Source organism: Perognathus longimembris, chromosome 20, assembly GCF_023159225.1.
Source record: "Perognathus longimembris pacificus isolate PPM17 chromosome 20, ASM2315922v1, whole genome shotgun sequence".
In the NCBI taxonomy this organism is placed as follows: domain Eukaryota; kingdom Metazoa; phylum Chordata; class Mammalia; order Rodentia; family Heteromyidae; genus Perognathus; species Perognathus longimembris.
In genome coordinates this window covers 23,985,847-23,999,607 of record NC_063180.1, presented here as the reverse complement: position 1 = coordinate 23,999,607, position 13,761 = coordinate 23,985,847, and the positions used below count along the sequence as shown (strand labels likewise).

Here is a 13,761-nt window from a genome sequence, read left to right as displayed (position 1 = left end):
TACATATGTGTGTGTGAGCATTTTTTTTTTTGCCAGTCCTGGGCCTTAGACTCAGGGCCTGAGCACTGTCCCTGGCTCCTTTTTGCTCAAGGCTAGCACTCTGCCACTTGAGCCACAGCGCCACTTCTGGCCGTTTTCTATATATGTGGTGCTCGGGAATCGAACCCAGGGTTTCATGTATATGAGGCAAGCACTCTTGCCACTAGGCCATATTCCCAGCCCGTGTGTGAGCATTTTTATAGCTCAACAGCCCAAATCAATAAACTGCATAAATGAATTGTGCCAGGCCCATACAATAGAATATTCAGTCACAAAAGGCAAATGAAGCTAATGCAAGCTTAGACAGCGAATCAAAGTTCAGGAACAAGTTGGACCAAAAGCAAGACCCTAAACTAGCCAAAGCATAAAGGGCTGGAAGCCAGGCCTCAAGTAGTAGCATACCTGCCTAGCAAGTGCAACGTCCTAAATTCAAACCCCAGTACCACCAAAAATAAATAAAATAAAATAAATCAACAAAGAAACAAAATGTTGACCATGTTGAAAACATGATGCTAATTGCAAGAACTCAGACACACACACACACACACACACACACACACACACACACACACACACATATGCTGTGTGTTGTCTATGATTGCCTCAATAGAAGAATCTCAGGCTGGTGATTTCTGGGAGTGAAGGGGGATGGAGAGGGGGAGAGGCTGCTCTAATGGACACAGGTACACAGGCTTCCTTTGGGAAGGATGAAGATGTTCTGAAATTGATAATGATGGGGGTGGTGTGTAGGTTTCAGTCAGGAAGCCCCCCCACCCCGGAAGGCTCAGAGGATGAAATATTGGTTCCCAATGTTGATGTTGAGCTGTGACTCTATGGATGCCCTCATTCACAAGTGAGTTCATAAATCAGAGGTATTATTGGAAAGTGGTGGAAACCAGCAAATGGGGCCTGGATGGAGGAAGTAGGTCATTTGAAGGTTAAACCTGGAGCCCCACCACCTCTTCTCTGTTTCCTGGCTGCCATGAGGGGAGCATCTCAGCTCTGCCCCACCCTCCCCATGACAAAGTCTATCCTGGCCTCACACCCAAAGGAGCCAGATGACCACGGACCAAACCCTCTAACACCATGAGCCAAAATAAATCAACCCTCCCTGAATAATTCCTGAATATTCTGTCACAAGGAGGAAATGTGATGAGTATCATTGCATAAGAAAATGAACATACAAGCCAGACACCGGTGGGTTACACTTGTAATCCTAACTACTCAGGAGGCTGAGACCTGGGGATCATGGTTCAAAACCAGCCTGGGCCGGAAAGTTCATGAGACTCATCTCCAATAACCACTCAAAAGCCAAAAATGTCACTGTGACTCCAAGTGGTAGAGTGCTAGCCTTGAGCTAAAGAACTCAGAGACAGCACCCAGGCTCAGAGTCCAAACCCCATGACCGACAGAAAGAAGAAAGAAAGAAAAAGAAAGAAAGGAAGGAAGGAAGGAAGAAAGAAAGAGAGGGAGAAGGAGGGAGGGAGGGATGGAGGAAGGGAGAGAGAGAGAAAAGAAAAGAAAATGAAAATGAGCATACTAAATATTGACAATGGAAACATCTATGTTTCAGAACAATGAAAACAATAAAGAACAACACACTGGGTGTGGTGGCTCACGCCTGTGGCCCCAGCTACTAAGGAGGCAGAGATTGGAAGGATCACGGTTTGAGATTCATCCTGACCAAAAACAACTTTGAGACCCCCATCTCAACAAAACAGTCAGGTGTGATTCGATTGCAAGGAGAAGGAAAGAGGAAGGAAAAGGAGAAGAGGAAAAAGGACAAGGACAAGAGGGAGAAGAAGGAGGAAAAGGAGTAGGAGAAGAAGGAGAAGGAGAAGAAGCAGCTGACAGCATCAGGGAATTCTGAACAAATATGACCACTAGGTAACAAGTAAAATCTGGATTTTAATATATGCTTGCAGTTTTCCTTTAAAATCTATCAAACTATCAAAGAACATGTTAGACAAGGCTGAAGAGAATATTAGTGAAATGGGATAGATGTTAGAAGAAATTATTCAAAATGCATAGGTAGAAAAGAACATAGATAATGTGAAAGGGATACAGAATGAGGTGATGGGGAAATTCCTCCCAGAAGGGAGAACAAAGAGAGAAAAACAATGCTAAAAATCATCATCATCTGCTGGAAAAATGTAACTCGAGGGCTGTGTTCTGAGTAAGATGTTAATGAAAATCCTTGTCTAGACACAATAAAGTACAGAGTTCCAGAAACAGAGAGAAGTTGCTAAAAGAAGTAAGAGCCAAAGGTCTAACCACCTATAGGAAAGCAATTAGGAAAGCAGCCAGATTCACAGCAGCAATTAGGAAATCCAGAAGAGAGGTAATGACTACACAACAACATAAATGCACTAAGTGCCAGCAAGTGTACATTTCACAACAATTAACTGTATGACGTGTGAGTTTAACTTCAATGGCTGTTTTGCTTTGTTTTTTAGCGTTTTGAGACAGGCTTTCGCTATATAGCCCAGGTTGGCCTCAGACTCAAGATCCTCCTGTCTCTGCCTCCTTAGAGCTGGGATTACAGTAATGAGCCACCATGCTTGGCTACCTTCCATTTAAAAAAAAAAAGGTAATATCAAAAAATTTTTTGAATACTGGAAAACAACAGTTTGAAAAACTGATCAGAATTCATTTGTTCTAAAGTCGTTCATTGTTTTTGGGAAACAGCTGGGCACACAAAAACATATGCCTATGCCTACAAAAAAAAAATATGACTATGTCAGATAAGAAAAATCTGGGGTGATGACTGAAAAACTAAAGCAGCTACTAAATTCCAAACAAACAAAAAAGGAGACGTGATGTTTGGGAAGCCCCCACCCAATCAAATTAACCAGAAAATCCAGTCATCTTGAGCGGCGGGCGAGACGGGAGGGTGGCCCGTCCCACACGAAGCTGGGCGCGGGTGGACGGCTGCTACATGACCTCACTTGCGTGGACCTCGGAAAACATGCTGGCTCACAGAAGCTGGGGGGGAATGGGTTGCTACCAAGACTGGAGGGTGGAGTGGGGCTGGGTGGGTCGCCAGAGCTGAGTTATCATTAGGAGTGAGGAGTCCAAGTGTGTTATAGCATGCATCGCAAGGCGGCCACAGATAATGATAACATGTTGCAGCTTTAAAAAACTAGAAGAAGGTACTTCCATCTTGAGGAGTTTAGATCTCTCTTTCTCTCCTCTCTTCTCTCTCTTCCTCTTCCTCCCCCTCTCCTTCTCTCTCTCTTCTTCCTCTCTTTATCTACCTCTGTTGTTACTATCATCAGTCCATCTTTGGGTGGCTGACCCCTTGTATTTGTTGGTGGCTCTACTTCCAACTGGGTCTCCAGGCTCCCAGTCTCGAACCCAGAGCCCGAGGCAGGAGGGAGGCTGTGAGCACCACATTCCCCCCTCCCCCATAGACTTGTGTTTTATCTCTGCCTTGTTCCCTGATTCAGAGTCCCCAAGTCCTTTGGAATGTAGGTGACAGGAAAATCCTTTGCAGTGATGAGGGAACCCCAGGGCTTCCAGAAGGGAACAAGATGCAGGGAGATCAAGAGTGGAGCTTAGAGTAAGGGGACAGGGCTGGAAATGGAGTTGATCTGCCACCATGCCCACATGACAGAGGCACCACAAATGTCCCCAAAGCATGTGATTGCTGAGAACTGGTGGCCGTCATCCTCGTTACTCAAGAGGCTGAGATCTGAGGATCACAGTTCAAAGCCAGCGTGAGCAGGAAAGTCGGTGTGACTCTTATCTCCAATGAACTAGCAAAAAAAGCTGAAATGGAGATGTGGCTCAAGTGGCAGAGCACCAGCCCTGAGCAAAAAAAGCTCAGGGACAATGCTCAGCCGCTGAGTTCAAGTCCTCAGGCCGGCACCAAGAAGAAACAGTTGAATCCCAGTAGCATGTAAAAGACAAGCACATACAATTAAAATAAAGTTAAATTAAATGTAAGTCTGTCATACAATTATAATACAATTCAAGATTTTTAAATTACTTTTATAATCTAGTCTTTCATCATGTGTGTCATCAAATTTTATCTTATTGTTTGTAGACACCATCATTACACTACTTGCTGTCATTATCAGTTAATTCCCACATGTTTGTCTTGGGATGGATTAGATGGGCGAGGTGGAACTGACCACCCTCACCCCTGCATCGCTCCCCCTCTTCCCCCTTTTGCCTCTCCCTTAAACCAACCTCCCCACGCAGAGACAAGCTGCCTGCACCAGAGCCCTCAGCGACCCAGTAATCCTCAGTGAACTTCTAGAACTACCCAGTGGTTCACGAAGTGCAAGTCAGTAAGGTTGTCCTGTCAGCCTCTTACCATATCCTCACAAAGGATCTTATCTCCAGACTCAAGACTCAATTACCCCCACCCAGCCCTAGACCCTCAGCTCCCTGTGCAGAGGCTGGCCCTGAGGCCCAAAGCCAGACATCCCCAGGAATTTCCACATGCTGATCCCAAGAAAAGGTCATCCCCGCCGCCCAGACCCCCTCTGCTACTTTCTGGGAAAACATTGCTGTTGGGGTCTAGGTGCTCATTTGGGTGGCAGCTGTGGTTGTGTTCCTGCTGGGATGGCAGAGAGGAGGGAATTACAGCAGGAACTGTCTGGCCCACAAAACCAAGCAGAATTACACTCTGCGTTTTGACAGTAAATGCCTGCTGACATCTGGTCTAGAGTCCAGTGAGGATCCCAAACCTCAAGCCCTGGAGTACAAACACTGGTGAGACTCACAGCCAACTACAGACTTCAGAGCCAGGCTCTTCTACAGGCCCTGACTGAGGCAGGACCCCAACCACACAACCACGCTACAGAGATGGCGGACATATACAAAGAGATGGGACAGAGTTAGGCAGAAGGGATGAGAGAAAAGAAGAGAGAGAGACTGCGAGAAGATGGAGAGAGAGATAAAAACAATCATATGGGCTGGGAATATGGCCTAGTGGCAAGAGTGCTTGCCTCATATACATGAAACCCTGGGTTCGGTTCCCCAGCACCACATATATAGAAAACAGCCAGAAGTGGCGCTGTGGCTCAAGTGGCAGAGTGCTAGCCTTGAGCAAAGAGAAGCCAGAGACAGTGCTCAGGCCCTGAGTCCAAGCCCAGGACTGGCAAAAAAAAAAAAAAAAAAAAAAAAAAAAATCATATGACACTTAAAAAGACCAAATAAACTGGGCACCAATGGCTCACACCTGCAATCCTAGATACTCTGGGGCTGAGATATGAAGATCATGGTTCAAAGCCAACCAGAGAAGGAAAGTCTATGAGATTCTTATCACCAATGAACCACCAAAAAGCTGGAATGCATAGAGGTATGGTTCTGGTAGCAGAGCACCAGCCTTAAAGGAAAAAACTAAGGGACAGCACCCAGTACCTGAATTCAAGCCACAGGACTGGAACAAAAGACAGACAGACAGACACAGAGAAAGAGACAGAGACTGGAAATACTTTCAAAGGCAAAATGACAAAACTAAAATGAGAGAAGGAAGGTAGCAGAGAGAATTAGACACGAGGAAGTAGAACATGGAGGGAAGAAGCCCTGGGAGGTAGAGAGAGCTGCTAGAGGTAGTGGGGGGGGGGTCCCCGACTGAACCCCTCCAGGAACCAGGATCTGGTTAGATTCAGGGCAATCAAAGGAAATTCACAACTTGGTGGCTCCTGCCATCTAGTGGTCAGAGCTGAGAACTGCTGCTAAACAGCCTCTAAGCCAAGGGGCAGTAGTGTCCCAGGAAAGAATATTTTCCTCCAGAAAGATCCATATGACCAAGACTAAGAAACTGCCTAGAGGGGCTGGGGATGTGGCTCAGCGGCAGAGTGCTCGCCTAGCATGTGTGAAGTCCTGGGTTAGATTCCTTAGAACCACCTAAACAGAAAAGTCCAGAAGTGTTACAAGTGGTAGAGTGCTACCCTTGAGCAAAAAGAAGCTCAGGAGCAGTGCCCAGTCCCTGAGTTCAAGCCCCAGCCCTGGCAAAAAAAGGAAAAGAAAGAAAGAAACTGCCTAGAATTCAGAGTCAGGGATTCAGAGCCAGGGTGAGCACCCTCCCCAGACTATTCCCTGGCGGCTCGGGGAGGGAGATGCTGAAGACCTCAGAATCCCAGAATCATCTCCCCATTGTTGGATGGGATGAGAGGATCACGGCAGACCTGATCTGACTCTTGAGGAACATCACCACACTGTCACAATGTGTGTGTGTGTGTGTGTGTGTGTGTGTGTATGTGTGTGTTGTGCTAGTTGGTACTGGGGCTTGAACTCAGCATCTGGGCTCTTGTCTCTAAGCTTTTTTCATCCTCAGATCTCAGCCTCCTGAGTAGCTAGGATTACAGGCATGAGCCACTGATGCCTGGCATAAGATGCAGTCTGGAAGGACGGAGCAGTGGGCAGGGAGAATATGCCTGGGCTCTCTCTATTGGGGCTGGCTAGCCTTAACAGCACTACCCCACTCTCACCCTCATCTCCAACCTTCCATGGCCCCAGCTCCGCTATCATTGCCACCTTCCATTCCAGTCAGGAGAACAGTAGCTAGCCCAGGATGGCCCTTTCTGTGTGGGTGCACTCAGCTAATCACTGAATGCTCCAAGGAAGCAGAGTGTAAAGTCAGGAGAGTGGGAAAGCTGGTGTGTGGAGAAAGGCCTGTCTCTGACTGTGGACAAGTTTTGGGTTGAATTCCTCCACTTTTTCATCATGGTGCTGTGTCCTGGCCATCTTGGTGCCTCCAAGGAGCTGGAGCTTGCCCTGGCTCTTTAGCTCTGCATTGTGGATTTAGTGCCCTGTTCTGTGACCTTGTGTGTCTGCTGGGTCCCTTCTGCTGTAACTGGCTCCCCCAACCTCTCTTCACTGTGCAGGCAGAATCTGCAGACAGGACACAGATCTGGCCCTCCCCTTTGACCTCCAACTAGTCCCCAGACTAAGCCTCCCTCACCAGAGTCCACCCTGTGTCATCCTGCCACCACCCACTGGGTCTTCACAGTGTCTGCCCTCCGGAGGTCCCACACTCCTCAGGTTCTGCCCCCGGGAGCAGCCACAGACTGAGCCAGGACACTGTGACCAGTTTGTGAGGCCCCGCCCCCACGCCTAGCTAGGCCCCGCCCCCAGCACCAACCCATACTAGCCGCAGGGATGCCTAACTTGGCCACGCCCCGGAGTATAGCCAGGCCTCCCTCCACCTATCAGTCCTCTCAGGCCACGCCCACACTCCTAGTCAGGCCCCCAGGTGTCCACACTAAGGCCACGCCCACTCGCCTAGCCCTGCCCTGTGCCAGCTCAGGCCACGCCCCCAAGCTCCCATCTGTTCCCATCCTTGGCATTTGCCGCAGCCTGGTCCAGGAAGCAGGCACCTTCCTGGGAACGTGGCCTGCGGTCAGCCTTCCGCAGCCTTCCCGCCCCCTTCCCGGCCACCTGCCTCTGCCTCCGTCTCCCACCACCCCCATGATGCCCCAGGCCTCACAGGAGGTCGGCCCAGCGCCTCCAGACCCTCTGGGCGTTCTGGACCCTCCCCTGGGTCCCAGCCTCTGTTGCCCCTTGGTCATCCACATTGGCCACAGCCCCATGCCCTACCCCACCTGCCACTGGCCAGGGCAGATGGGGATCTAGGCTTATGGGCCCCAGTGGCTGGAAGCCAGATAAAGACAGGAGACACTGGTGTGATGCGTATTTGGCTTTACTGGGAGTGGGGAGAAGCTGGGCTCAGGGGTTACTGGCCATAGTGTCTTCTATCCACTTCTTGTACTTGAAAACATAGGCGAATAAGGGTGGGGAGTTCGGGGCGCCACATGGGAAGTAGCCCCATGAGGTGATGCCTTGCAGCTCCCCATCGCAGACCAGCGGGCCCCCTGAGTCTCCCTGGAAACAGGAATCAGAGGCAGTGAGAAAGGTCTGTGGACCAGACCCAAAGACAGAAGTCCAACGGGGGGGGGGGGGGGAAGCAGCCCCAGAGGAAGGCAACAGGATCCAGCTGGAGGGGCCAGAACAACTGGACTGCCCTCCCCTTCCGGCTCCTCTCCCAGGGAGGAAACTGAGGCACTGGGGTGGGAACTATGCCTGGGCAGCCTTGGAGCAGATGGGGGGCAGACCTCAGTTCAGAATCTGAGTCTCCTGCCCCAGCCCACTCCTGGGGCTGGAAGGCCAGATAAAGGCAGACCACGATGAAGACTCCATAGATAAAGGCCCCCACACACATGGAGGTGCTGCTTACCACACAGGTGTCCGGGTGAGCCGGTGGGTTCCCTGCACACAGCATGAACTCTGTCACATCCTGGGGATGTGCTTTTTCACACGCTTCATTCGGCAGGAGCTTCATCTCCATGCACTGGAGTTCGTCTGGGAATTTGACTGTGGGCCAGGGAGCAAAAGGAGCAGTTAGTTCACCCAGCCGGGGTGTTTCCCCCTAGGCAGTCCTGGGAGGCCCACTTACATTTTTCTGATGCAATGCTGCCCCATCCAGAGGTAACGCAGGTTGTGCCTATCTCTGCTTTCTGGGTGGGCATGCTGGCGGGCTTCACGGCGTCGGTGATCCGGACCGGCTCTGTCAGACGGAGGAGCATCAGGTCATGGCTGTAGTCTACTCCTGGAACGCGATCGTGTAACTTAGCATAGCTCATGTTGAAGCCTGGGTGTGGGAAGCTGCCACTGACAAGGGAGAACTGAGCCTGCTCTTCATCTTCAAACAGGTTGTGGCGACCCAGCCAGACCTGGTAATTGCTGTGAGGAAAATGGAGGGAGTGAAGATGGAGGAGGAGCCCGGGCAGGGACCTTGGAGCAGGGTGTACTGGGGTTCCAAAGAGAGACAGAGACAGTGAGAAACAGGAAGGGGGAGGAGAAGGACACCTCTAGGGAAACTGAGTCAGCTAGGGGGAAACCAGAAGGGCAGTGTGTGAAAGGCACACAGAGGAGAGCTGTCCACGGTGGAGGATGGGGACGGGGAACCTAGGGAGCAGGAAGGAGGGAGGTGAGGATGCAAGGCAGAGGCCATGAGAGAGACAGAGGAGGAGGGAGGGGAAGAGCAGGACTAGGCAGGGAGGGGAGCACGGTGGGAAGGAGGGCCAGGTTCTGAGCTGCCCAGCTGCAGCTGGGACTGGGCTGAGGGCTTCCCAGCATGCAGGGCTTGGCCTGGAGCCAAGGTTGGTCCCCTCCTCCAGTGTCCTGCTCCTCCCTATTCCTCCTCCCTCAGTGGCTCCCACCCAGCTCCAGCCCCTCCAGGCTCCCGCAGGGCTCTGCAGGGTGGACAGAGGGGAAACTTTCCCTTTCACACAGTTGGGGGCCATCCTTTCCTTTTCTAGGGGGTGCCCTGGGGTCCATTCTGGAAGTGTGGTCAGCAGAGAAGGAAGTTAAGGAAGACAAGTGAGCAGAGACCCAGAGAGACAGACAAGGACAGAAACAGGGACACCACATCCGGGAGAGACGGAGACAGAAAAAAAGATGACAGAGACCCAAAGACACCATGGAGAGACAGAGGCAGACACAGGGGGGCCGTAGACAGGGGGTCTGCCCCAGAGCATCCTCTCTTCTTCCAGCACCCCTGCAGGCCCTCCCTGGCCCCTCAGCCCCTAGTCTGGCATGAGGGAGTCTGGAAAGCCACTGCCTGCTTTCTCCTGGAGCAGTGCTGCTCTCCTCCCCAGCCCCTGGCTCCTACTCACCTGCTGAAGCAATGGGCAGCCGTCAACACCCACTGGGGGTTCAACAGGACGCCCCCACACTGGGGGCTGCTAAAATGGTACACCGCCACCTGCCAGGGCTGGGAGTTTCTTTCACACTCTGAGCCTCCGACAAGCCGATTCTGGACATGGGGTGCAGCACCTGCAAAGGGTCAGTGGAGACCTGGGCTCAGGATTTGATGCCTCTGGAAAAGTGCAGGGCCTGGGCTGGAGATGGGGGTTCCTGAGGGCTGGGGGCTCATCCTGAGTGGGAGCGGAGCCAGGTAGATGATGCTACCACAGCATCTAGAATGTGGGTCTCCGGATTGGGCTAGGCAGGGACAGTTAGAATGTGGGGTTCCCAGGTCCAAGAGAAAGGGCAAGAGGCAGGGCTCTGGCTGTGAGAGGGCTCCTGGTGGCTTTGAGGTCCTTCCTGTACAGCAAGAATGTCATCTTGGGGTAGTGGGTCCATGAGAACAGGGCTGTGGTCGGGATGGGATGGGCACTGGCAGGGTCACTGTGGCCTAGGGTGAGGGGTGCTGCTCAGGGAGAAGGGGTTTGTGGTCTGAGCACTGGAGAGATTTGAGGGCCTTCTCAGGACCATACAGAGAAGAGGTTGAATAGGAGACAGTAGAGAGAGGGAGTTAGAATCACATGTTGGGGTGCCTAGGAGGGCAGGCAGGAGGGCCTGGCTGGGACCCCAGAAAACCAGAGCTGTGCAGATGGGAGGGGGCAGTACACAGGTGGGGAGGAGCTGGAGCTCATGGAGGATAAGAGCTGTAGAAGGAGGGGAGTCTGGAGGTGTCGCCTGAGGGAAGACTGGGGTGCTGCATGGAATGTAGCAACAGAGATAAGGACATTTGTGGGCTTCCCCACATGAGATGGGGAGCCTTCTGGTGGCCCCCACCAGTTAGCAGGATTGTCTGGTGGACTGTGGGACCTCCATGGGAAGATACTTTGCTGGGGTAGGAAAGACACTGAGTATGCTGAGATTTGGGGAACCGCAGGCTCAAAGGTCACAGGGAAATCGAGGGTAATGGTGGAGAGCCCAGGATTGGGGCTCCTTGGAAGCATGGGTGAACCCCTAAGAGACAGATAGATGGCCCAGGGCCTCCTTTTTGCTACTGGCAAAGGAGGGGTGAAGGTTCTGGGGCAGAGGAGCCAGTGCAGGGAGGAGGGCAGCGGGCAGTGCCCTGGGAGGCACAGGTCTAGGACAGGCTATGGGTTGTGGTCCCAGATAGATTAGAAAGACTTACAGGAGTGAAGACAATGTGGGATCCAGGACCTCGGCCCCCTCCCACAGGCTCCCCACACTCTCACCAGTCCCCCCCAGAAACATGATGAGGCACAGAACCAGGAGCCACATGGTGGCAGAGGTGTCCAGGGGCAGGCGGGTCATTAGCTAGGAACTGGGAGTCTTGTGGAACCTTTAAAAGCCCTTATTATCCACCAGAGCCCCACCCCTGCCTGGTGCTGGCCAGGCCCCACCCCTGCTATGGAGGCCAATGCCCCCCATCCCCCAAGGGTGCCTCCCCAGGCCAGGCCTGCAACATCAGGCCTCGCTCTGGTCTGTAAAGCAATAAAGGCCAGGCAGGGGAGGCCACAGAGGGTGGAGAACTAACTGACACAGCCCACACACACACACACTCCAAGTAAGGCTCCACACCCCAAGTCCCCTCAAACACCAGCAGCCAGGCCTCTCATTTCCTTCATCCTGTGGAGTTGAGATGGATCTATTGATCACCTGGCGGGGACATGTGCAAACTGCCGTAGTGAAACCCTCCACTTCCCCGTCTTGAAGGCAGGGAATGATCACACCCCACACCATGTAGACCCCACACCATGCCATCAGCTACAGCTGAGCACCCAGAGGCTGGCCTGCCCAACACAGGACGCCATGCCATACCACACGGGACCCTGGCCAGCTTCCATCCATCCATGGATCTCAAATCTCTACACTGTGGTTCATAGCACTCTGTCTCCTCAAGGCCCAGCACACCACACACACACACACACACACACACACACACACACACACACACGCCTCAACACAAGGGCATATTTTGCATGTCCATATCAAGCCTCCATCTTCCTCCTGCCCTCATAGAGAAGTGACAAGGCTGAGGACACAGATCAGGGGGACAAGGGTCATTCAGGAAGGACAAGGAAGTTGTCCTGTAGGGAAAGGTGGAACACGCAGATTGCACAGAAAGAGGTCTCCATCAGCCTCTTACGCTTCTCTAGGACTTCAGAGCAACAATTAACAACAATAATAATAACAACATATTTGTTGTGGGCTATCAAGGAGACTTGGCAAGTGGTCTTACAAATGATATCCCTAGGATAACAGATGTGTTTAAAGTTCAGGATGGTAAACACAATGTGTCCCTTATAACAGACACAATGTTTAATGTCCAGTATAATGGCATAAGATATTCCTTCAGATCTAATTTGTTTGTGCTCCAGATAACAAGAGACTATGTCATAAAGGGAGAAATACTAGACAGGACTGCTCCCCGCCTCCTTCCCTTGTAAGATGAGGGATTGTTCTTCTCAGATGCCTCGCCACTGGGGCAAGCCACGGTGCGTGCTGAATCTTCCTGGAAGGTTCCTATCTCCTCTCTGATCTGGGGCTGAGAGTGGCCACACATGGTCAGGAACACCGTACTGCCCACCATGCCAGGACCAGTAAAGCCCCTGGACCCAGGGTCTGCTGTGCTTTACCTGTGTCTCTGAAACGACAGGAGGTTACCTGATTTGTTTGCATGTCAATAAAATATCAGACTCATCAAGAGTTCTTGGCAAACAGTTGGGCACTGCCAGCTGGAGATGGAGATGAGAGACGGCAAACAAAGCTGGGTGCTTTATGGGGGGACGTGTGACCTCAGGAGAAGCTGGATCCTTCTGGATTGTTCCAGACAGAACCTGTTTATACTTAGTGTTAAAGAAAATTTCCTGTCACCGGTTTTCCCCCATACCCTCATCATGCTTCCACTGTTGGAATTACATAAATCAAGATGGCTCACCTTCCGGCAGGGCCCAAGATAGAGGCCAAGTGTGTCCCACAGCCCATCAGACACAGGCTACATGCACCTGCCTCTGGATCTTCTGTAGGACAACTCTCCATCTCCTGTCCCAGACCTCCTCCCTCTGCTTTGCGCCATCTGAGCCTTCCATATGCCTTCTATATGCCTTCACTCCAGTTCTCCATGGTGCCTTCACCTTTGCAGTAGATGTTGCCCATTGCCATCCAGCTACTGAAATATAAGACTCTGGGTTTGATTTCCAACAACCACAGCCCTGTGTCTATGAGATTCGAGGGTGTTCCTCAGGACAAACACAGAAACGTCAACTCTTTATACAGTTGAGCTGGAATTTGAAGCTCCTAGCTCATCTGTCTTCCTTCTATCCATGTTGGCCAGAACAATTAGGAGCTACTTTCTTATCTCATTATAGCTATTACTGTTAAAAAAAAAAAATCTCTTTCACGATGTCTTATATACTGACCTTCCAGACTTCGCCTCTTGTTAATTCGGGCTTCCCCATGGTAATATTTTGTATGTCTCCGTGTTTGTCATGGGTTTTCAATGCTGATGTTGTTACAGAAAACGAAGTCACCAAACTCAGCCAAATTTCAGCACCAGACTGAAAACCCAGAACTAGTTCAGAAAGCTTACCCCTAAAGTTCCACCCCTGTAGCATCATCCTAAGTAGCAAAATCTAGCTAGGTTATGTGTGTTTCAGTCACGAGAAAGAGTTCTTCTCCCAGAAACCTATTTTTTTCTTTAGTTTTTAAGGCTGAATCTGATTGGTTGAGTCCCACAGATATGAAAGACAAGGTAATTATGTGAATTTTTTTTCTCATTTGTATCTTCAGTCTCTTTCTGGTCCATCTGGTTACAGTTTGTTTGTTTGTTTGTTTGTTTGTTTTGCCCAGTCCTGGGGCTTGGACTCAGGACCTGAGCACTGTCCCTGGCTTCTTTTTGCTCAAGGCTAGCACTCTTCCACTTGAGCCACAGCACCACTTCTGGCCTTTTCTATATATGTGGTGCTGAGGAATCAGACCTAGGGCTTCATGTATACAAGGCAAGCA

General features: G+C 51.1%; 1 protein-coding gene across 1 annotated transcript; it reads right to left on the bottom strand.

Moving 5' to 3' along the window:
• Positions 1 to 7,680: 7,680 nt before the first annotated feature.
• Positions 7,681 to 11,034, bottom strand: LOC125338541 (kallikrein-1-like). Its single transcript, XM_048329390.1, has 5 exons — positions 10,989 to 11,034; positions 9,672 to 9,831; positions 8,450 to 8,736; positions 8,231 to 8,367; positions 7,681 to 7,878 (listed from the first exon to the last, which is right to left on the bottom strand). The coding sequence occupies exons 1-5, from the start codon at positions 11,032 to 11,034 to the stop codon at positions 7,723 to 7,725; spliced, it is 786 nt and encodes a 261-aa protein (XP_048185347.1). The 3' UTR covers positions 7,681 to 7,722.
• Between the last annotated feature and the right edge of the window lie 2,727 nt (positions 11,035 to 13,761).

What these genes read in the sequence shown, in the direction of transcription:
- LOC125338541 (XM_048329390.1), bottom strand. Translation starts at nt 11,034, where the DNA reads ATGTGGCTCCTGGTTCTGTGCCTCATCATGTTTCTGGGGGGGACTG. An exon ending in GCTGCCCATTGCTTCAGCAG is followed by an intron (nt 8,737 to 9,671) that starts GTGAGTAGGAGC and finishes TTTTCCTCACAG; the next exon opens with CAATTACCAGGTCTGGCTGG. An exon ending in CAGCATTGCATCAGAAAAAT is followed by an intron (nt 8,368 to 8,449) that starts GTAAGTGGGCCT and finishes CCTGGCCCACAG; the next exon opens with TCAAATTCCCAGACGAACTC.